This window comes from Lissotriton helveticus, chromosome 6, assembly GCF_964261635.1.
Source record: "Lissotriton helveticus chromosome 6, aLisHel1.1, whole genome shotgun sequence".
Lineage (NCBI taxonomy): Eukaryota > Metazoa > Chordata > Amphibia > Caudata > Salamandridae > Lissotriton > Lissotriton helveticus.
The window spans coordinates 1,155,188,493-1,155,212,928 of record NC_136067.1 but is presented as its reverse complement, the minus strand read 5'-3'; the positions used below and the strand labels follow the sequence as shown (position 1 = coordinate 1,155,212,928).

The 24,436-nt window shown below is 42.4% G+C and overlaps 1 protein-coding gene across 2 annotated transcripts in view; it reads left to right on the top strand.

Moving 5' to 3' along the window:
* Positions 1-22,000, top strand: part of LOC144763331 (uncharacterized) — a 398,941-nt gene extending 376,941 nt beyond the window's left edge. For both annotated transcript variants that reach the window (XM_078648818.1, XM_078648817.1), the window contains exon 7: positions 15,535-22,000. In XM_078648818.1, coding sequence (XP_078504944.1) covers positions 15,535-16,586 — 1,052 coding nt within the window. In that variant the 3' untranslated portion in view covers positions 16,587-22,000. The remainder of the gene's footprint in view (positions 1-15,534) is intronic.
* Positions 22,001-24,436: the final 2,436 nt, after the last annotated feature.

The window sequence follows — 24,436 nt, the reverse complement described above, 5'->3', positions numbered from 1 at the left end:
CACTGGATGCGTTCTGCAGCATTTCGACCGATATCCACGGCAATCTCATGGACAGGCTTGTTGGACCTGACCTCACCTTGGAGGCAGTTCCATCAGCCAAACAGAAATTTCAGGGGTTACTTCAGAGCTTACAAACCTGGCAGGGACGGCCCTCTCAGCCAGTCCAAACACCTTAGCAAATGCACTGCTCTTTTTCGAGGACAGAGCTGGATCAAAAGGTCCCAGCAGCAGATCCACTCCCCTTGTCCTCTGCTGGATCTGCTGCCTCAAAACTTCTGAATCCCTAACTTACACCACCATATTCCAGAGGGGGTAGGGTTTCACAGTTTTCCACTGACTGACCGATGGCTCATCCAGTTGATCTGTCACTCCCTGAGGCCCACCCTCACTCTGCAAAGACATGCTCTCTGGCTCACACCTCCATTCCGGAGGTACTGGTCCTTGCCCTACTGAACAAAGGGGTCATTCAATTGTTGCCTTACACGATAATAAGGTATTGATTCTGTGTTCCACTGCTGCATTATCCTGCATTACCACAGCAATTTCACTCCTGCTCACTGATACTTGGTCCTTCAGAATTACTAAACTTTGAGAGGCACCGGTGAAAAGGGGAAGAGTATGTGACACAGCAGCCAGTGATATGTAGCACTTGATTCCAAGAAATCCCTTAACATAAGGAAAAAAATACTATTGCTTCAGCGCTGCACCTAAAAAATAGCAACATCTAAATGAGATGAACTAACCTTTCTTACTACTTTTATATTCTTGGCTGACTGCTATCTGTGAATTTTTGTTTCAAGGAAATTACACATCTGAAAAATCATAGATGTAAGTTAGTTGTGCTGCTGAATTTTACGAAAATGAAAGATGCATAAGCTAGTCCCAGTTCAGTTCAGTTAGTTTTTATTCAATAGTTTACAATCATAAAAGACACAGTACATACATAAAAGTGTCGATAAAAATGGTGAGACCCTAAAAACATACACTTTATAAAAATTAAACCCACAATATCGAAATCCTAACTAATCAGTAATAGTTAAAATAAGTAAAATTAGTCATATATAATATTTTCCTACATTTAGTCTCTGGAGCAGGACCAAATTGCAAAGGGTCACTCAGGCGCTAAATTTAATTCCTCATCGATCTCCAAATGTTTTCCTCCTCAGTGCCCAGGACCAGCTTAAGAATTTCGCTGTGCCAATAACAATGTCTGCACGCGTGTTCGTTATCAGGATACGCATGGCCGTCATACAAGATCTTGTGCCAAAGTTGGAACACAATGGCTTAAGCCACCTATAACGGGGGCCGTTATAAGCCGGACACACGAAGAGTACATGAGTTTTTGACTCTTGTCAAATATGGCAGAAAGGGCGATTGACATTTATGGGCTTTTTCCATTTGGCAACAAAAGATCTTAGGGGAAGGGAACCCACTCGGAATTGATGATATAATTTCCTATCACTATGTTTTGTGATCAGGTTCCAGTATGGTTCTGCTTTCGATGCAAAGTTGTGATCTAAGAAGATACCTGTAAGCGAGGTACTGCCCACTGCTGACAGGGTCTTTCTAGTGATCATATCCCAATAGAGCAATTTAAAATCATTTTTATTGGGAAAAAGGTTTCCTATTGGATCATCCCACAATTGACCAAACCCCATTTCCTTCAAATTATACTTGATCTTCTGCAGCCATTTGATTTTAGAAGATAGATCAGCACTCCTGATGTGCATTACTGCGCTCGCATACGGTGCCAGTTCAGGGGTGGTCCAAAGCCTCCTCCAATAACCTAGGGGTCTAAAACCTGCCACCTCATCAAGAGGAATACAGCCCAGGTCTAGAAGCAAAGGCTTCATGGGTGTAGATTGTGGGAGGGAGGTCAGGGATCTCAGGAACTTGTTTTGTGCTTGTACTAGGGGTTAAAGATTTTTGAACCCCCAAAGTTCAGCGCCATAAATAATGGAAGCTTTAATTTTCCCATTATAAAATCTACTGCTGGCCCTATAGGTTTTGTGTGGGACAATCGATGTTCCTTTAGTAGGGCTCCAGCCAGCTGGTTATGCCTTAGAACTAGGACATCTAACTGGTAAACCTAATTCATCTTCCTACCCATGGTTACCCCTAGATGGGTAAAGGTATCGTTCTGTTCCAGTGGTACATTATCCATTACTACCCTACCCTTGACACGTTTATGCCTATGTAATACAGTAAGCTAGTCATTCTTGTAACTTATTTCCTTTCGTATATCACAATGTACTCAATAGTCCATTAGTACATGGTTCACTGTCAATGATATTAAGTAATTATAAATGTTTTATGAACAATTTTGTGCAGCCTGAAATATCTTAACAAAAAGGGCCCAGTTTTCAGCAGACCCCTAAGAGAAACAATATCTGATCCATAATAAACACAATACTCCCACCATTAAAAAGGGTATGCTGCTTGACACCAGTACAAAATTCTAAGAAATAAATCAGTCACAATGCTCCAAGCCGAGAAGAAGCTGAGTGAATTCGGGGAACATTTGAAAACCCTTGGCATCCTGGTCCAAAAGCAGTGGGCTTCTGAAGAGGAAGTTTGGGAAACACTGACTTCATGTTTAGTATCTTCAACGAAAAGCAAGCAGCAGAAGTGATTGCATTCACATGGTGGGAAAATGACAGAGTGGTGTCAAAGATGACACCCAGGTTTTTTGCCCTGGCAACTGGTGGGGGAAGAGGGCCTAGTTGCATGGGCCACCAGTCGGAAGACCAGAAAGAGACATCTCTGCCAAAAAGGAGAACCTCTTTCTTATTTGAATTCGGCTTAAGGCAGTTCTCTGACATCCATCTACTCACCTGTCCTATACAAGCATGAAAGTTATGGAATGTGTTTCGGGAATCATCTGAGATGGATACTATAATCTGGGTGCCGTCAGCGTATGACACCATAGCAAATCCATAGGATTTGATAAGCCTGGCCAGGGGGACTACGTAGAGATTAAAAAGTGTCTGACAACCCCTGTAGAACCCCACAGAGAAGATTGAAGCTCTGAGAACTGAGACCGTTGGTCTCAACAAATTTGTACCGGTCCGAAAGGAAAGATTTAAATAATGATAATGCGGTACCAGTAATACCTATATCTTGCAGGCAATGTAGTAGGGGGCCATGGTCCACCGTATCGAACGCTGCTGAAAGATCCTGCAGGGTAAATGCAGCAATGCCTCCCTTATCTACAAAGCACCTGATTTCTTCTGACGCCATGATCAGTGCATTCTCAGTGCTCTGACCACGTCGGAAACCATATTGAGATGGATCCAAAATGTTATTGTTAAGGATAAAAGAGGATAGTACTTGGTTAACATATTTTTCAAGAATTTTTGGCGGTAGCGGCAAACGGGCAATGGGATGATAGTTGCTTGGGTCAGCTTTATCCAAATTGCTTTTTTTTAGTAGTGGAAGAATTGAGGTCTTTTTCAATTTTTTGGGGAAAACGCCAATTTTAAGAACTAAATTAAATACTTCTGTGAGATGTTCGGCTATTGGCTTGATTGCAGAGAGAGTATTCTTAGGAGGACAAGGGTCCAATGGTGAACCAGATTTGGCGACAGAAAGCAGTTTAGTGACCTGCTCGTGCGTTATAGGTGGAAACTGGGAAAGATACACAGAATCAGGACTACTGGAGTTCGTAGAAACATAGAGATCCAAGCTTCCTGCGCCATCAGTTGGAACCTGAGTAAATTTATTAAATATGCAGTGAACTTTCCTGCAGAAGGTGGAAGCCAAGGTGTTACAGAAGGCTTGATCCGGTGTATTTTCTCTGTGGACTTGCTCTTGTCTGAGTTTTAGGACTGTGGCAAACAATTCAAGTGTGGATCATTCTTTTATCTGTCACAATGAGTACATACTGTCTCTGGGCCATATCTGGCTGGTCTTGATCACATGGGATTGGTTGGCACCACTGGACGCCCTGCTATTTAGGCTGATAACTGTGGCCTGTGTCTTTACGAAAGTGCTGACGGCTGTGGCAGCTTCTCTAAAATGGTCTGGAGTCACTAATTATACTGGAATGGCTGTGAAGACAAAAGGCCTGATTTAGATCTTGGCGGATGGGTTACTCGCTACAACAGTGATAAATATCTCATCCCCCAAAATATAAATCTGTTAGGATAGAATGGAATTTAGATTTCGGCAGGCTGGATATCCGTCACCATTGTGATGGAGTAACCCGTCCGCCAAGATCTAAATCTGGCCCTAGGTCACTTGCCCCGGTTGAGAACATCTTTAGCACACAATGGCTCTTCTCCGTAACGTGAGCTTCAGTCTTCCTTCAAAACTCCCACCGCGTTCCCATGCAAAGACAGATCTCCTCAGAGAATCAGAGCCATTCGGGAAATAATTCTGAGGTTTCTGAATCAAGTCCCTCTTCCAGTCCTTCAAGTCTTATGTCAGACCAGCTTCATTGTCTTTTGCATCATGCTGCTTCTGCACACTAGATAGTGCTTGAGGATTCTATAATGGTATACACACACCATGGAGGGGGCGGGAGGTTCAAACCTTCCCTTGTCTTCCTACCAAATCTAATATATACAAAACAGGAAAGTCATACCATCACACTTAACAGGAGGGAAGAAAATAGTCCTGAAAAACCCGTTTGTTTCTTAAAATTGCCCTCACCCACTGGATAGTGGCATGCTTCATCAAAGGGCCGCTAACACACCCTTGGTCAGACCTACATACAGGGTGGAGCACTGTGGTTTTTTTATAATAATATTTAAAAGAGATCTAAAATGTGTAGAAAAAGTGAAGCTAAAACTGTCTAAGGGAATACCCTCTCAATTTTATTATGGGCCCTGCTTGTCAGAGTTAAAATCTTGAAAACGTGATAACCTCAGGAAAAGATATCCCTGCCCCCCTATCTGCTAATATTAATATGTTTCAGCCTAATTGTTGCCACTATTTGTTATTGGCCTTCGTCAGGATAAAGATCCCTTGGCTACTACCTTAAAAGATAGCCCTCCTCCTTATTGACTATATGGCGGTGAACAGTAGTTTACCGGCCATACTTGCCACTTGTAACTCTCCCGGAAGAACCCAAGTTTCACTGTTTTTGCTCCAAAATCGGGGTAAGAGGTAACTTCGCCCTATAGTCACGCATTCGTCAAGGTCTGAAGTCTCCACTCACTGTCGTAACTCCACACCCTCCAATGTTCACAATTCTGCAGTGGTGCCTGCGATGGTAGTGGCTCACACACCAAAGTTGTCTCTCAACTTCGGGTGTAGATTTTCCATTCTGTTCCTCCAGATCTGCACTCGTGGATGGACCTCTCCAATTTTGAGGTGAGACATCCTTTGAGCCCTTTGTAACTGCAGACTATCTTGGTAACAGAGCCTCCTTTATGGACATGATAGCATGGTTCCTTAAGCTATGAAAAACCTACCATTTTGCATTAGGTCATCCTCTGTATCCAGATCTGCGGTGCAAGTGCCAAGAACAGCCTCTGGAGGGCATTTGTGGCCACTGTACTAGGGCCATAGCTGTTTCCACAGCTTTATCCAGATTTGTCCACCTGGCTGACATTTAAGGGATGATCATGTGGTTTTCGCTGCATAAGTTTGATAAACATTACTGACTAACAGCCTAAGCACACTGTTCAAAATCAGAGTATTCGTTGAGAGGTGAGAACCCACCTCAAATAATATTCACAGTCCTTGCCATGGTGAATAACAAGTCACTAAATAAACCTGTGTTTAACCCTCTGGTAGCTTGGTACAAAGCAGCCAAGCTAAACCTAGAGGCAATGTGTACAAATGGAGTAATTTTAATGGAAAAAATAACACCAAAAAAACTCAAATTCAATCATTAGAACCGGAGATATCATTTTTTAAAGTTTGAAATAAAAATAGCGCCAAAAAGCACAAAGTGCTAACCACAGCTTACTGGTCACGCTAGACCGATACAGGGACACGGTTCTAAGATTTTTTGGAGAAAAGGTGGTCTTCGAGTTGTCAACGGGGCAAGCTCACTGAATCTGGGGGCTCAACGACCTTGGTTTAATGAAGCACAAAGCCTTGGTGCAGTTTTCAAATAAGGTGGGAAAGCTCCAAGCGGAAGAAGTCCAGAGTTCGTGCACAGAAAGGCCTTGATGTTGATCCTCTTCGGTCTTGGAAAGCCATCTAAGTTCGGACTTGGAAACTTTTCCAGATCTAATTCAGCAGGGCAAACCAGCAAGCTAGGCCACTGCCAATATAATGGATGTGGCTTAGACGGCAATCCCTATCTTCGTCAGTTCTCCAGGCAGAAAGTTGGCAAAAGTCCCACTTCTTGCAGATTAACTAGAAAGACCAATGCAAATCAGTCTGACCCTGTGCCTCATGGGAACAGTCCAGCCAGAACTGCCAAGCCATGCCTTCCCTGGACCGGAAACAAGCTTCCTTGGACCGGTTTCTGGCATTTCAGCCGCCTTCAGCCAGGCTTGCATGAATCTAGTGGCAAAGTGAGCAAGGGACTCACGTCTGAGCATACCCTGCCAACTTATGGGGAACAAAGCGGTACAAAAGGGGGTGGTGATGGACGGAGCATCTGAACCAATCAAACACTCACACCCAGTCAACAGATCTGGGTATAATCCATCACCGTTCTTTAGCCCACTCTGCCACCCCAGTTCAGACATGGCCATATGCAAATCAGTCTGACCCTGTGCCTCATGGGAACAGTCCAGCCCGAACTGCCAAGTCCGTCCATCACCACCCCCTTTTGTACCACTATGTGTGTACTTCAGCTGCCAGGGACAAGGGAGGCCTCCTTTGAAGCTCAGAGTGTGGATGGACACAGCCTCCAGACCACACTTCTGTCAAAGTAGGATTCCTCCTCCCCAATCCAATGGCCCTTCGTCTACTGTCTGAAACAATACACATCTCACCACAGGAGTGATGTCAGGGTTCAGGTGATTGCTGGACACTCCCCCTGAAGCTATTCACTGTAAAATGGATGGGATCTGATTCCGCAGTCTGCCCTTTCTGCACAGATCAAACTGAGCCTGCGCCGCACATGTTGTCTAATTGCCTGGCATATGCCCAGTATCGTTCTGCATGGCTGGCACCCGTTTTCCGACCACTAGGCACATCTAACCATTGTGTTGCAGGGGTGTGGAATCAAAAATAATTTCTACTTGTCCATGGGGCAGGTTGCTTCATAAATCAACTTTTTCTGTAACAAGATCCACTTGTCCCTTTGGTGCCATGTAGTGCGGTGACAAATTATGGCAGCAGTCTCATTATATAAGAGCTATAGCCTCTCTTATTATGCCAGGGCTCATACCATAGTAGTGTTTCAATACTTGCAATCCCCTTATGTTGCCACGTTTCCACAGATCTACATACTGGGGCTGAAGGTAGTTGTAAGAAATAGTTCCAGGGTTTGAATGCCCTTTTGAGTCTGTGCAAACCTACTAACTTGCATGTTTTAAGGGTTTTCAACAACTCTTCTCTACTCTGATCCCATACTGAGAAATGTTGGCAATTTACTCCTGACAATGGCAGATGTAAACCTTCTTCCAGAGTTGGGAAAAAAGTGGTTGGAGGGAAAGTGAACTTCCGAACACTCAGATTTTCGCATGAACAAATCTACACAGGCAAATCTGTTCATGCTAAAATGCAGTTCACAAATATTTTCTAGGCGTACTATTTCTTGACCTACTTTTGGAAATTCACAAAAGCTGTATAGCTGCACTTAATGCAAGGGCATATACCATGGGTGCACTTTTGAGACTTTCTTTAATAATTGGGCCCCTAATTTGGTCTGGCGTTGACCGTGGCCTTATGAGTTTATTAAAATTCTATCTCTTTCTCTCTGCATCATCTGGCTTCACAGTGAGTGACAGCATTCGGCTCTTTCACGAGGAGCATATCGGCACGCAAAGTAATTTTGTTCAGTGCCAGTAACTGTGACAGTGTGTGCTTTTTGAGACCAAAAACGTTTGCTTTTGCCAATGTTTGTTATAATAGTGAGGGCTTCGCAGCTCCCACACCAATAAGGTTTTACAAAAGCCATGCCAAAACAAGTCACACATTGACAAACTAAAAAGCTGACCACCAATTTCAAACCTACTGGCTTTGCCAATGCTTTTTTTGTTTTCCATAATCGTATTGAAACTCGTTAAACTGATTTTCCATTATGAATATTTGTGAGAAATACTAGCATGCATCAACACGTTACTAAATGATGCTGCAAAGAAATGGTGCCTACAATTTTACAGTGTTTTAGCAAAATGTTTTTTTCCTGTATTCATTTTTTAATGAACATTTTATTTTGAGAGCAAAGAATCATTAATCTTGCTTTCAAGCATATGCAAATATATGCATCAAATCAGAGAGCATTCTGGGAGCATTATACATAGCCTCATATTGCTAAACTTTGAAAACGTGTCTACACATTTTTATACTGGAACCACTGTAAGTAGTGCAGTCAGAGCTTACAACATTTACTTAGAGCGCTCCCCCTAATAATAAATGCTTTCAATTAATGAACCATAAATACAAGTTTGAACAGCATTAACATACGGACAAAAATATCACCTTAACTGCAGACAGTGCACTTCCCTGTTCCATAATGTGGTACTGCAAACTGGCAGCCAAAGGGTTTGTGCTGCAGGGGGTTGGGCCTACTTGTCCCAAGGACAAAATGCATATGAAAACTTGTTGCCCTTGACCCCAAACAATATGTCCTGGCGTCGGGCTATAGGAATTTCACATCCCTGTGTCGCTTTGAGGCTACTGAGAACGGACTCTTGCTCATTGTATGCCTGTGCGGTAGCAACATTTCTGAGTTTGATTTTGGCGAAAAGAAGAACTGCCATTAAATTACAATGATTTTAGTATCGATTTTATTACTCTGCTGTATTGGAATTTAGCTTTTTATTCCTTTCTGGAATTTATAATATTTCCAATTTTATGTGAGCAATGTTAGTACAATTTGTAAATAGATCTCATGCTGCTAATTGTGACACTTCCTCACTTACAATGAGCTGCATTTCATAATCGTATATTTGTTGTATTTTATTGAAAACGTCTATGGCTTTTGCCTAAATAAAGTTATATTTGAATTTAATTGATTGCTGGACACTGGCAGGAAAGCCTTTTGGTTTTAGGCAGGGAAATGACTACTTTGTAAAAATATAACAAAGACAGTTGTGGTGAGATGCACTCCTTTCCTTTCATTTTATATTCAACTCCAAATTTTTCACGTTTACTCATTTCCGCTCGTATTTAATCTTTTTTCGGCGTGCAAGCCTACTCCGCGCTCCGCCCAAATTGCGCTGCAATTATGAAACTAAACTGCGCAATTTCGGCGGGGCGCGGAGTAGGCTTGCACGCCGAAAAAAGATTAAATACGAGCGGAAATGAGTAAACGTGAAAAATTTGGAGTTGAATATAAAATGAAAGGAAAGGAGTGCATCTCACCACAACTGTCTTTGTTATGTATGAATATACCGTCCAAGGGAGAGATTGCACCCATAGAGACAGGAAACACGGATAAACGAAGAAGTGCATTCAACAACTTGGAGAACAGCATGGAACACTCAGGAGAGCTGTTTTCGGGTCACATAAAACACAGACTACATAAAATATGATTTGTTGGACTATTTGGACACAAGCAAGTGGTTATGCAGACAGAGATTTAAATATAATACATCACTTAGATATGTGTATTTAGTTGTTCATGGTATTTACAGAATGTAATGTCACATCATATAGTGTTTAAAACAAGAGAGCTCACGGCAGAGATGAGTGTAAGTTCAGGGTGGGTAATTGTCTAAGGAAAGCATTCTGATTGATGTAGTTTTAATACGAGAGTACAACACAGTGTATGTTTTGATGATATCCAACTGAAGTATTTATAAACATGTCGTAGAGTAGGAGGGTTCATTTCCGGTCCGTACCTTAGGCGGAGCATTGAATCAGAACACCTGGGAAAGGGAGGTCAGGACATAAATTGCAGAAACAGAGCAAAGCTGTGTAAGTAACAAGAGTGCGGGCGTAACCGCAGATAGACCGCGAGACGGCGGGAATGAGGCTCGATTAAATGCGTAAAGCAGATCAGAATGATGATGGCAAACAGTTTACAAACACGAGTCACGGTAAGCAGGGTATGGGCCGAATTTTCAGTTTAGACTGTAATAGAAAGCAGATAGTGGAAGTTGAGGGTTCGGATGAACTTTAAAGTTGCCTCAATGGAGGGAATTCACAATAAAAGTATAACAAAGTTGCAGTTTCCATATCTAAAAGGGAGCTATATGATGCATTAAAATCAGGAGGGCATTCTTGTTGAACTCTGAATAGAAATGAGCATTAAGTTGTTGTACACGGTGATAATAATTTTAAGAAAATGAAATAATGTTTAGTAGATAGCAATTTTTAACAGATAGTGTTGATGAATATTTAATTTAATGTTTGTGCCCTGATGTCAAAAAGTCGGATTGTATTGATAGTATACGTTTGTTTCTCTCAGATAAACCCCTGACGAAGGGAAATCCCGAAATGCATTGGGTATTCTGGAATAAATGGTGACATGTGGAAACAAGTTTCTCCTGTGTTGTGTACGAAGGCGTCGAGAAAGAAGTGAAAATGAGTAAAATAAATCGAAGAAATTTAAGGATGAAAGGATTGATAAAAGCATGGAGAAAATAAGGATTAAATTGAAGCAAAATATAAGTTTGATTTATTGGACTTATTGGATGACATGGCTGTGCAGCTTAAACGGGGTCTAAACAGGCCTCACTTCAGTTTACTTTGTAAAAATGCCACTTCCAGAAAGCTAATATAGAATCCGACTTGACCATTAAGTTGAATTTTTAAATACTATGAAAATGTGTCATAGAACCATTTTTCTAGCTACTCCTAAACTGATTGTAGAGCTTATTGGAGGTAATATTGCAAACCAGTGTTAACCTATGGGAGAGCCAGCCTTGTTACATTGAAAAACGACTTTGCAAGTTTTTCACTGCCAGAACATTTAAAACATAAATGGTAAATGCCCTTCTTTTTAAATACCATGCACCCTACGCTAAGGGCATCTGGGACCTACCTTATGGAGGACTTACAAGTATTAAAAAGAAAGGTTTAAGCCTGGCTAAAGGTTTGTTTTGCCAGTTTAAAATGGTGGTTTTAAAACACCGCACGCCCAGACTGCAATGGAGACGTTTTACAGTGCTAGTTTAGTGGGAGGCACAATTAGTGCTGCAGCCCACTAGTATCATTTTACAGGCACTGGGTGCATGTAGTGCCATATACTATGAACTGATAAGTAGATTAAATGTGCCTCATAGATATATGCCAATTTTATCATGATGAAAAGGTAAAGCACAAGCACTCAACGACTGGTTAGCAGAAGTAAAGTGTGCAGAGATCTATGGCCAACAAAAAAAGTTTCAGCAAAAGAAGGCAAAAATCAAGAGGCATGCTATGCAAAAGATGTTTTTTCTAATAGACATTGATGGACACTTTCCCATGGATAGATGGATATGCAGCTTGACTTTTGGGAATAGTTGGAATTACTCCTTTCTACCTCCTGAAGCATATTGCCTTGAGACTAAATATCTGGAATATGTAGGAACATTTATCCATCAGAAGTAAAAGTTGCATGCCATTTGTAGCGTTAATTCTGGTGGCTAAATAATCTTCCTTCAGATTCCTCGCATCCTCCATGATAAGTCAGTGACATATGTAATAAGACCATATGGTATGCAAACATGAAATGTGCTATTATTGTCACTGTTGTTGATTCTCTTGGTTCTACTCTGGACTCCTTTTGTCGGACCGACAGAATTGAACTCCTCAGAACTGGAATGATGCCCAAAGTGTTCCACCTTCTGACGTCCCCAACTCCATAGATAGAATGATACAGAGAGTAGTGAAGTGGCCAAGTTAGGGATAGGGTATGGGAAAGGAACTGCAGGTAATAGAATCTGTGGAGAAACAAAGAAAAGAAATGAATAAAGTACAGATGTAATTCAACTCTCAGCATGTCTCGCTAGGAATCCATAAATACCTTAGAAACATAGCACGTTCTTCTAAAGGACAGAATTTCTGAGATAAACCATCTAAGTATTTCTCCCTGCGTAAACCTATTAAAACAAGAACAAAAGAGTGTTAATCCTTCCTGTAGATGACGTGTTTTTGTACTATACTAATCCACCAAAGTGAAATCATCACACAACATACATACCCCTTCACAAGCAAGAAAGAAACAAAGTTTGAGTGGGTAACTTCTTGATTTCAAAAGTCATGTCCTGTAGTTATACTCCTTAAGCACTGTCGTACATTGTAGAAAGCAACCAAGCAAAATTTCAATTGTTCGTGCTCGCTAGCACGTCTTCACACTCACATTGAATGCCAATCCACGATGAGGTAGAAGTTTGTAAAAGAAAAGATTGTAAGCAACAGGATTTTGTTTCAGCACAGTGTAAGGACAAATGAACCTGGGATGAAAAATGCTGCGTACTCGAAAACAGATATTTCCCATGGTTGGTACTGGGGTCCATCCCTACGATGCTTATCTGCCCATATTTTATACTGTTGTTTAGCATGATTCGGGTGTACTTGAACCTTTTTATGAATACTTTGGATTTTCTTTATGAGATTCTTTACTTCTGGTTGATCATCGAGATCACTAGGCAGGGTTATCGGAAGAATTTTAGCATGGAACCCATGATTTGCAAAAAAAAGGTGATACTCCTATGGAAGAATGCCAAGCGCTGTTATAGGCCAATTCTGCCAACCATAGCAAAGAGACCCAGGATTCCTCAGCTCCTTTGGCATAGCAACGCAAGTACTTCTTTAGAGTCTGATTTAGCCTTTCTGTCTGGCCGTCTGTTTGCGGATGGAAGCTTGTGGATAATGCCCGAGTAACTTGCACCACATCCCCCAAAAACGTGCAATGAACTTAGGTCCTCGGTCTGTAACTATGACATTCGGTGAACCATGTAGGCGTACCACGTTTGTGAGCAACAGCTGTGTGGTCTGGCCTGCTGTAGGTAGGTTTCTACATGAAATGAAATGCCCAATCTTGGTAAGGCTATTGACCACTACCAGGATGACTGTGTTGCCTTGATCATTAGGTAAGCCTGTGCTGATGTTCTGCCATGGCTGAGTGTGTGTGTGTGGGGGGGGGGGGGGGGGGTAGGCATAGGCATTCATATTCCTTTTGCTTTTGATGGTTCTCCCTTGGATCTGACACAGACCCCATAACCTGCTACCCAAGTCTTCACATCTTTCGATAGGGTTTTCCACCAGAACCGTCGTTGTAACAACTGCATAGTTTTCATAATACCCTGTTGTCCAGCACGGACAGAACTGTGACACCAATCGAATGCCTTACGTTGTATTGGTTTTGAAGAAAGATACAGCTTGTTATTAAAAAAAAAGGGCAACCCCTGTTTTATGCTTTGCTGCTCTTGTAATCCAACCCACTGATCCCAGGATTCTGATGGGTCAAACTTTGTTACTTCTTCCAGTAAATTTTCAGTAGTCACTGCACACAATACCCCTCTTTTTAATGATGTCCGTGCTTTGTCTGGATAATGTGTCAGCCTTTCTATTTTCAACTCCTGGCCGGAAGGTTATGACAGAATCATATTCTGCAAAGAAAAGCATCCACCTCATTAGTCGCTGTGACAACTGTCTAGCCGTTTTCATGTATTGGAGGTTTCTGTGATCGGTATGTACTGTTACTTGATTCAGCGACCCCCATAGATACTGCCTCCATTACTGAAAGGCCTTTTGGGTGGCTAGTAACTCCTTTTCTGCAATGGTGTAGTTTAATGCCACAGGTTTTTTGGACATATATAGGCCACCGGGTGTAATTGTCCTGTTTGTTTGCTTCTTTGGGAAAGCACCTCCCCTATAGCCACATCAGAAGCATTTGCTTCTACTATAAAGGGGAGTTCGGTTTGTGGGTGTTTTAGAACAGGAGCTGTTGTAAACGCTTTTTTAGGAGTACAAATGCTTCCATTGCATTGCTGGTCCACACTAAGGGTTCACTTTTTCTTAATAGTCTTGTAATAGGGGCTATTACATAGGAACAGTGCGTTGTGTTGTACCGACCAATAATGGACTGATGTTGGAGGCTGTGAAGGAGGACAGATGTCATAGTTGATTTGGTGTCAGGGGATCTACTCAGAAGGGCAATTATACTATTAGGCTGTTGGGATATTTGAATATTGTATAAAATTGTGATAAAGAACTAGTCTATGGAACTGCATGTGAGGCCTACCTGAGAATGATGTTGGAGCAACTTGGGAATCGGAGTAAATTAAGTGGCGACATGTAATAAGTGTGTAGCTGCATTCTGTTTTCTCATAAGGGGATTGTAGCTCTGGCGCTTGACTTCAGGCCTGGTGCTTTTTTCAAAATTCTCACTTTTACTGTTTGTCTTTAGCTAATAAAGCTGAAGGACAGACCTGTTTCTACTTGATGTGGTTAAAAGGCAACACCACTATGCAGTAAATATACAGTGTTTTCTCTTTCACCAGCCTATTCTTCTTATGTATTATGTGTTCTTCAGTCACAGAAGCACTGCGAAAATTGAAGCCCCATCCCACAAAACCCAAGTGATTGCACACTTTTATTAACTCACTTCTATTAAGTTTCTGCACTTTCCATGTGTGAGTAAAGTTGATTTAAAAGTAATACAGAGGTGATAGTTGCTCTTTGCATTATATTATATTTGTACTATAAATGTTTGGGTGAAGTTGATAAAAAAAAAGCAGTACATAGTTACCAGTTGCTACCCATTGCAGTATTTGCACTTTAAATGACTTGCTGAAGTCGGTTAGAGTAGCATGCAGTTTCTGGGTGATACACTTATCATGTTTGTAGGTCTCCTGGAGGCAGAGGTTATATTAAAGTATGGTGGGACGTGATAGCACCAAACTCACCATATATGCCCCTCTCCAAGTGCAGCACTTCTTCCCTGGCGTCCACGAGCACCAATGGAAGGACTTCCTTCCTGCCCAGTGAAATACCAATCCAACCAATCCTGGAGCTGCTCTCATGCTGTTAACCCAGCGCTCATTTTGAAGCAGGGGGGCCTGTGCCAGCAATCTCTCTACTGTTTCACAGCCATGGGATTGCTGGGTCTACAGTGCACATGTCAGGCTGGCCGTCCCAAGACAGTCCACCAATCCGACATGCACACCGGCAGGGACAGCCGTCATCCTGCAATCGCAGGATTCAGCCCTACCCAGCTTGCACAAGCTGGTGCAAAATAAAATGGCATTGCCATGCTGTTTTATTTATTTGTGTGTGCCTGCTATGCTCGCAGCAGGTGGGGTGACGCTCCTCCGCTCTTTAGGGTGAGCCCCCCTGTTAACCAGGCAGCTAGCGTAGTAGAGAGAAGGTTGAGGGGGGCAGTCCTTAACATGCAGTTTGGAATTTCAGTATTTTATATACATGCGATATTAGTTATTGCGGGCAAAAAATCTTAATCTGCTATCACAAAAATTTACACTATTTAATGGCACTCTTGTTTAATACATTTATTTTCTTTCAATCCAACAGGGTCAAGAAACAAAAATAAACATTGGAAGCTGGATCCTGAAAAATGTACCGAAAAACTGCCACCACAAAAAAAAAATCTGCAAAAAACGGAAGCACATGTTTTCCAGTGTGCCGAATCAGAAGAAAACAGCAAACGAGTGAATGAATATCTCGACAACGGGCTAGACCTGCGTATTCATTATAGAACTGATGCCATCAAATCAACAAACTCCACAGAACAACAGGGGCAAAATAAAGCAAAGAAAATGGAGGCAGCACACCACAGTGTGAAAAACTACAGCCCCAGGCAGCCGCGCGTTATTCATCAGAGCACTCACAGTGGAGATACAATGTGCACCTGTAGAGATTGCTGTAGAAGTTTCGGCCACAACTCCTTTCTCCGTCCTCATCAGCGGACACACACGGGCGAGAAACGCGCATTTGACTACCACGGACAAAGCCCTGAGGCCTTCCTCTCATACATGCAGCAGGCTATCAAGCAAGAGCTCATTTGCAAGTGGATAGAGCCAGAACAGATGTCCAACCCTAAAAAAACTTGTGACATAACCTTCAACACCATGCATGAACTAGTCCGCCATGTCAATTTGGAACATGTGGGGGGGCCTGAACATTCCAATCACGTATGCTTCTGGGAAGAGTGTCCGAGAGAGGGGAAGCCTTTTAAAGGCAAATACAAACTGGTCAATCACATTCGCGTGCACACGGGGGAGAAGCCCTTCCCTTGCCCTTTTCCCGGTTGCAGGAAAGTGTGCGCCCGATCAGAGAACCTTAAGATTCATAAAAGATTCCATACAGGCGAAAGGCCCTTCCAGTGCGAATTCCAGGGCTGTGACCGATGTTTCGCCAACAGCAGCGACCGCAAAAAACATATGAATGTGCATACTTCTGAGAAGCCATATCTCTGCAAGATATGTGAAAAGTGCTACAATCATCCAAGTTCTCTCAGAAAACATTTGAAGGTGCATGAGTTGTCCATGCAGATAGCTGACGGTCAATTTGGCTTTCAGCTCTTCAGTCCCCCAGTCAGATGTGAAAGTTTGCCAGACTCGTAGTAGCTCCGGGTGCTGCTGAGATCATTCATCATAAACGAAGAGCTAAAACTAGGATCACAGGGCATTACCTGAACACATCACTAGTCTGGTTTGAGATCAGTTGTTTTGATAACTCACTAGAATCAGCAAAATAAATAAAACGGGAATTCTACCTGTGATAAATGTATAGATAGCAATAGCCTGAGTTTACATCCTACATCCTTTGAGAGAACATTTGACAAAAAAATAGCATCCTCCTAACTTGTCAGTACTCAAGAATCCTTCTTGTCAGACCATGTCTGTAAAAAAGTAAATTCAAAATTCAGATATTGAACATAATATGTCGCTTGGCTTACAGGAAGTAGTATACCATGCACCGTAGCTATTCAATGTTAGATTTACACTCCAAATTTAATTATTCTGGAAGGAATCATCACTTCCATTACACTTAATGCAAACCCTACGATAGCAATTATTGCTCTAGCTTTGGTTAGAACATGAACGCTCAACTAAAGGCAATCACAGAAATATTTTATCTGCTTATTTTGATGGCCATGACCGTGTAACCTATGTGAAAAGCCTCTAGAGGAATATCGAAAATCAATCAATACATGGCTTTTCCAAGATATGTAAAGATTGATTTGTCCCCAACTACCAAGAAGAGCAATAACGACCATGACAATAATTTTTTTTTCTCCAAAACTTTGAATATTTACTAATATAAGTTCTCGGCATCAACCAAGTGTTCGACAGCATGATAAACACATTTATAACATCTGGCAACTCTTCCCAAAGTCCAGAATCATAAGGTACGCAGGCACTTAAATAAAGATTTAGAACCCCCCATCATAAGAGAGGAAGACTCGTCCCCTGCTGCCGCTATCTTGGCCAGATGTTCAAGTACTTGGCCGGGGAGCCTCTGGCATTATAAACACTTTCTTCTTTCTGGGCACACCGGCCCATTCCCTTATACCACTCCTCAAGTGTGAGAGAGGCCGCACTTCTCTGCTATGCCACGTTTTGCAACCAGCAGCCCCAATCCCACCAATATCTGTCCAGGAATACTCTGCCCACCATCCCAGCAATCTATTATTACACTAAAGTAACCTTAGAACGTGGACATGATCCTCCACTCCTCCAGGCAATGATGAACCTTTGTCTTATATTGTGAAATATCTTGACACCCCACACAATATGCAAAATGAACACAGAACATCCCCACAGTGTCTGTGCGGCCCGGAGGAGCATCACCCCTCCTGCCAGCACCCTCCAAAACTTGAAAAATAAAAAAGGTTTTATTATAGTTTTATTTTCCTTGTGCCAAGTCTTAGGGGCTCGGCCACAGTGACGACAGACACTGAGAGGAGCGGTTTGTGCACTTCCTTTACTGCACATGAAGGATTGGCCAGAAGTCTCAGGCCGGCCAAACCATAATGCGCTGTGAAAGTACTCTCTAACCCAGCAACGCTGATGGGTTGGGGAGCGCAGGCACAGACTCCCAGTTTGTCCTGGTGTACAAATCGAGGGCGCTCTAGCCAATTCTGAAGCTGCTCTCATGCGTGAGAGCAGCTTCAGGATCGTCCGCAGGCCTGTGCCTTCGGAAGAGGAGAAGAGCAGACAAGCGTGATGCGATGGTGGAGGGCCGGGAAAGCAAGATTGAGGATTTTTTGCTTCAAAAATAAAACTTTCACAAAAAAATCCATATAGGGGAAAAAACGTTTTGCTAAACTAATGTGAAATTGTAGGTAACATTTCTTGGAAGCATAATTTTGTTAAATGTGTTGATCATGCCAGTATTTCCAAAAATATTCATAATTCAAAATCAGTGTAACCAGTTTTAATAAGATTTTGAGAAACATGAAAATAATCAAGCATTTGCAAAGCCAGAAGGTTTGACATTGCGGCCAACCTTTTGGTTTTGTCCATGCATGTCTACTACTACTTTGTGTGCCGGTATGCTCCTTGTGATGAAGCACAATGCTGTCACTCATAGCTTAGCCAGCTAAAAGAGAGACAGAATTTCAATACACACAAAAGGTGTTGGTGAACACCAGACCTAATTATGGTCCCATTTTTTTAAAGAAATTTACAAAAGTGTACCCTTGGTATATGTCCTTTCATTAGTGCAGATTTACATCTTTCATGAATTACTAAGAATTTACAGTAGTAGGCCAGAACATGGTACTCCTAGAAAATATGTATGTGTTGATTTGCTTATGCGAAAATCTGTTGAGCGTTCACTTTCCCTTGAACCATTTTTTTTCCCCAACCCTGGAAGAGGTTTGACTTCTACCTTGTCAGGAATACATTTCCAAGCTTTTTCAGTATGGTAAAAGATTAGAGAAGAGCTGGTGAAAATCCCTATAGCATGCAAGTAAGTAGGTTTGCACAGACTCAAAAGGGCATTCCAATCCTGGAACTATCGCTTACTGGTACCTCTAGCCCCAGTATGTACATGTGAGGAAAGATGGCAACATATGTGAATTGCTAGCATTCAAATCCTACTACAGTATGAGCTCTGGCATTATCAGAGAGGCTATTATCAGAGCTCTTATATAATGTTATTGCAGCCATAATTTGTCGCCGTACTACTTAGCACAAAAAGGATAATTAAACTTTATTACAAGACAAGTAGATGTATGAATCAAAAATGTTCAATGGACAAGTAGATATTTTGGTAAATGCCCCACCAGTGCAGGAGGAAACCATGCCCATCTTCCATAGGCTGGAAGGATGACAATAAACTCTGTGCAAGTATTTAAATTGTATCAGACTAAGACTAGTGGAGATGGCCAGGCAAGAGGTGCTATCTTTGCCTCTGTCCACTTGTCATTGATTAGGACGTCAATGTTCCCTCCCATTTTTTTCTTTAAACCTCAGGAAGGGGTAAGGGGAGTTAAGTATTAATGATCTATAAACCCTTGTGATACCATTTCTTCCAATGTGCTCCATAGTTATCTTTGCCTTAGGGAACGGAAATCAGGCACCTCCGTGAATGCATTCCCTGGCACTCCAATGTGTGCCTAAATTGAAGGTATCTAAAAATAAGGTAAAGGTTATGATAATTAGTTGAAGTATTTGATATGGCTCTTCACCACATCTCACCAAGTGTTGATATGCCAATGGGGTCCTAGGAGTGGAATCCCTGCAGCCTGGCCAGCTGAACCAGGAATTTCCCTTGCCATGGGGAAGTCTCTGCTGTTAATCTTCCCTACCATCCAATTCGCTTCCCCGCAAGTTTCATTTTTTTTTTATATCTACTTTTTATTGAATCAAATCACAGAGTCATCAGTGCCGATCAAAGACATATCAGTTCGAAAACACAATGTTGTAACAGCTAAGTATCACTTAACACATTCAGTAAGGGCGTCATAAATCAACTCTTCGGTGCATTGCCATATCTTCCGTGGGTGATGTGCAAATCTCGCCCCTATAGGAATTCCAGTGTTTCCATTTCCGATCTCATTTCTTAGGACAGCCTCGCATTTTATAAACGTCCTTCTCTGCTATCATGCAGCGATCTAATTCTGCCACCCAGCCAATCGTTAGTGGTCGTGTGCACCCCAAGTTTCTAACATTCAGACAGGAACTTGGTAACTGGGGGTAATGTTTGGGGCCCATGGAACACCATATAACAGCATACAGATCAAATGGCTCAAGTATATCAAGGTCTAAATACACTACTGTATGTGTCCAACCTATCGCAAAAGAGCAAGTCATTCAAACAAATCAGTTGGGAGGCCCAGTAGTAAAGTTGAAGATTTGACATCCTAAGTCCTCCATCAAAGTGGGCCTGCGCATACTTAGCGAAGGATACCCTTGGTTCTCCCACAGAAAACTTGCGAGCAGTGAATGTTTAGATTGAAAAAAACTGCATAGATAGCAAGTAGGTGTAGTTCTGTATAACATACGGAATTGCGGCAGATCAATCATCTTGAAAAGGGTAAATCGACACGTAATAGTAAGTGGAAGCACGGCCCATCGAGGGATAAGTAGTGGAGTGACTAAGTAGAGGAGGTATATTAAGTGTTCAAACTTAACCTAGCATCACATGAAATCATCAGGCTTAAATACTTGAAGTGGGGTACGATGGCGGGATCGGCTTACCCAACATCAGGAGGTATTATTGGGCGTCACAGCTTGCGGCGGTTAATCAAGTTATGTATGGGTCACCGCTCGACCCCGGCTATATTATGGACCGTGGTCAGGCGCCCGGGGGAGAACTCACTAGGGCGCTGTATGCTGGGCAGGGGCGCTTTCCACTGGCGGGACCGACAGCGGCGGCTGTTGGGGTCTGGCATGAGGCGAACCACTCCCTTGGTTGGGAAGGGAAGATTACATTGGCAACTCCCCTTTGGAACTCGGAACGACTGGGCAGTCTGTGGAAATCTAAAGGATTTGACAAGTGGGATCTCATTGGGATCTCCCGGGTTGGGGATCTGTGGGGAAGGATGGTATCCTTCCCTTCGAGACCCTGCAAGAACGGTATCAGATGCACGGGAGTGAGAGGTTCCGTTATCTTCAGGTTGGGCATGCGCTGCTGGCCAACATTCCCCTTGGAGGGATGCCCCCGGAGGCCTCCCTGCTTGAGGATAGGGTGCTTGATGGTCATCTCCCGACGAAAGCGATCTCTTTGATTTATAGGAAGCTAGTTAATCATGCGGGGGACCCTTTGGTGGCCCTGAGGGATCAATGGACGGCCGACGGTTTGCTATTTGACGACGAGGACTGGAGGGAGGCGGTGGCCTCTCTGCGGGTTGTGGCTGTCCAGATGAGGCTTTGCCTGGTTCATCTAAAGATTCTACATCGCAGTTATGTGACTGGACCTCGGTTGGTGCGAATGGGTTTGGCTGACAGCGGAGAGTGCAGGAGAGGGTGTGGTGAGTTGGGAACCTTTTTCCATGTTTTGTGGGAGTGCGCCCATGTTCAAAGATACTGGTTGGCTGTCCATATCAAGGTGAGAGAGGTGTGGGGAGTGGGATTTAAGTTTGAAGCAAGGTGTTGTCTTTTGAATGTTTGGGACCCGACTGATCTTACTTCTCATGGGAAGGTGTGGGCAACGTTGGCATGTAGTATAGCGAAGCGTAACATAGCTCAGTTGTGGGGTGCGGCTCAGCCGCCGACAGTTGGGAAATGGATGGATGATTTGGATTGGTGCATGTTTCGAGAGCGGGCTGTGTATGTGGCAAGGGGTAGACCCAAGAAATGGGGGAAGATCTGGGGGCCCTGGAATGCCTACAGAGACAACATATGCACTCCCCCGACGTTAATGGATGATTCAGAAGTGTTGGAAGATCCTTAAACCCGAATGTCGCTATTATTGTTGATATTTTTCATGTTTCAGGAGGATGTGAACTGATTTATTGTGCAGATTGGCGACTCAGTGCAATTATTGTAAGTCTATTATTTCTATGTGTTTAATAAAAAGAGTTAAAAAAAAATACTTGAAGTGGGTTGAAGCTATTTTTAGCTGCGGAATGTGAGCGATATGGGGACCCCTCCTACTATTTACATGTATATTGATTTCCCCCAGTTCACTTTAAGGCCCAATGCATATACATAGACCTGCAGCATATGGAATTTTTAGGGAACTGAGCAATCAGGGTGCTGCAAACAAAGGAGCAGGTCATCGGCATAGATCAAGATCCTGTCCTCAGATCCTTCCGAATAAAGAAAAGACCACAAATCAGGATTCCACATGATTCTTTCTACCAAGTGCTCTATCACTAGCGCAAGTATTTGGGTTGAAGTGGACATCCGTGATGTGTGGCACAACAAATAGTGAATCTGGGCTGATAATCAACATCCACCTGCACCTGGGCACATGAGGAGAAGTATAAAATCTTGACATAGCCTAGAAAACGATGTCCAAAGGACATCTTATGAAACACGTTGTGCATTGGCAAATATACCGTATCAAAGGTTTTTTCAAAATCAACCAGTAATATTGCTGCCTCTACCTGTAAGTTAACCCTTTGTTCCGCAGCTACATGCAACCTTCTTAGGCAATGTCTGGTGCTTCTGCCTGGCATTAAACCATTTGCCCGTAGTGAATTAGTGTGCACATTTTCTCCTACAGTCTAGTGGCCAGTATTTTAGCTAAATCATAGCCTCTTATTTTATGAGCAATATGGGATTGTAAGATGGGCAGGAGTCAGGAGTGCCACCTGGGTTGGAAATAACCAAGATAGTTGCATCCTGCAGATCATATAACAGTGTCCCCTTATCCAACGCCTCCTTGTACATTGACAGTAGGTATAATATTATCAGCCAGGCATACATCGTTAAAAAAACCAGTTGGGATTACATTAGGGCCGGTTGCCTTGCTGGAGGGCTTGTCTTCATGGTTATATGGTTATAGAATTTCTACTGCTCTGTCTAGGGCCAAAATATACCATATAGAAAGATTCTCTGTGATTGTGTCATCACACTCAATCAGGGGCGGGAAATGTGGACATAAAGCTTTCCAAAGGGTTTGTCAAAAACTTCAGCAGTACCTGCTGCATCATCAATATTCTGACTGTGTGATTCACAGACTAGGGACATTTTTCTTGTATGCACTTCTTTGTTAGCCAGCCAAAAGAGTAGTTTGCGTACCTTATTGTGCCACTCGTAGATTTTATGCTGTGATAGCATCGATGCATATCTGGCTATGCATCGGAGCTTCCCTCTCAGTATCTCCCTGGTCGTGTCAAGTTGTCTTTGAGTGGGTTCCTTGGGTTTGTTAGCCCGCTGGTCCTCCAGGAGCATTATGTGGTCCCCAATTTCTTGCTCCCTCTCCTTGACTTTATCCCTACTGTAAGCCATAGCTCGCTCTCTGTTCACCGTTTTAAAAACTTAGCATTATATTACTTGGACATAAAGGTTCTATAGTCAGTAGCATAGGGAATATAGGCTGCACCAGTATAGTTTTCACCTCAAGTATTTAGATGTATAAAAATGCTCAAACTTGACGTGACAACTCTACTGAGAAGTCACATATAAAAGAAAACAAGTTTCTTTCATTGTAAATGATAAAGTCAAGGAGCACCACAATCAGTACAATTCCACAGTAAAGTACACTGCAATTATTTTCAATATATACAATTTCCATAAATCATGAAGATGGGAGTCTCGTAAGTTCTTGTGTTCTATTTTCTTCTTTATTTTCTTAATCAGGTGCAAGAATACATGCAACAGCCCAGCCAATGCGTTTGGTCCTATGCGCACTTCATCAGAGCTGTGAAAACAATTAAATAAATATTTTTTAATATTGAATCTAATATACAAGATTAAAGACAAACTTTAATCCAGATAGAAATAGGATAGACATGGCAATGTTTGAAAATACATATTCTCATAACATTGGTATTACAAAATATCATACAGATCAGTATACAATCACGACCTCCTGCCTACATACAATCTAATGTCATCCTAGTGACTTATTCATCATGATGGTGTACCATTATTAAAGAAATTTCTCATGTAAGTACACCATACAATCTAATGTCATCATAGTGACTTATTCATCATGATGGTGTACCATTATTAAAGAAACTTCTCATGTAAGTACACAATTTCATCTTAGAAGCAGACTTCTAAAACTAGTCCATCAATATCTAACAAGTTTAATAAAGTTAATCTGAACTCAGATAGTGGAGAGATATTTGATGAAATCTATTCAATTATACAATACATGGGGGGGGGCGTGGCTAGCAGCCGCGGAAGATGGCCGCATGCTGAGTGTGCTGCGCTAGTAAACAGCAATATTGCCCCAAACATCCGACACAATCCTGGCTTGGAGCGCTGATTCAGAGCAGTGAGTGGTCAGGGAGGTGGCAGAGCCTGAACAACATCGAAAACCGGGTGGCGATCGGCAGTGGTGGAGC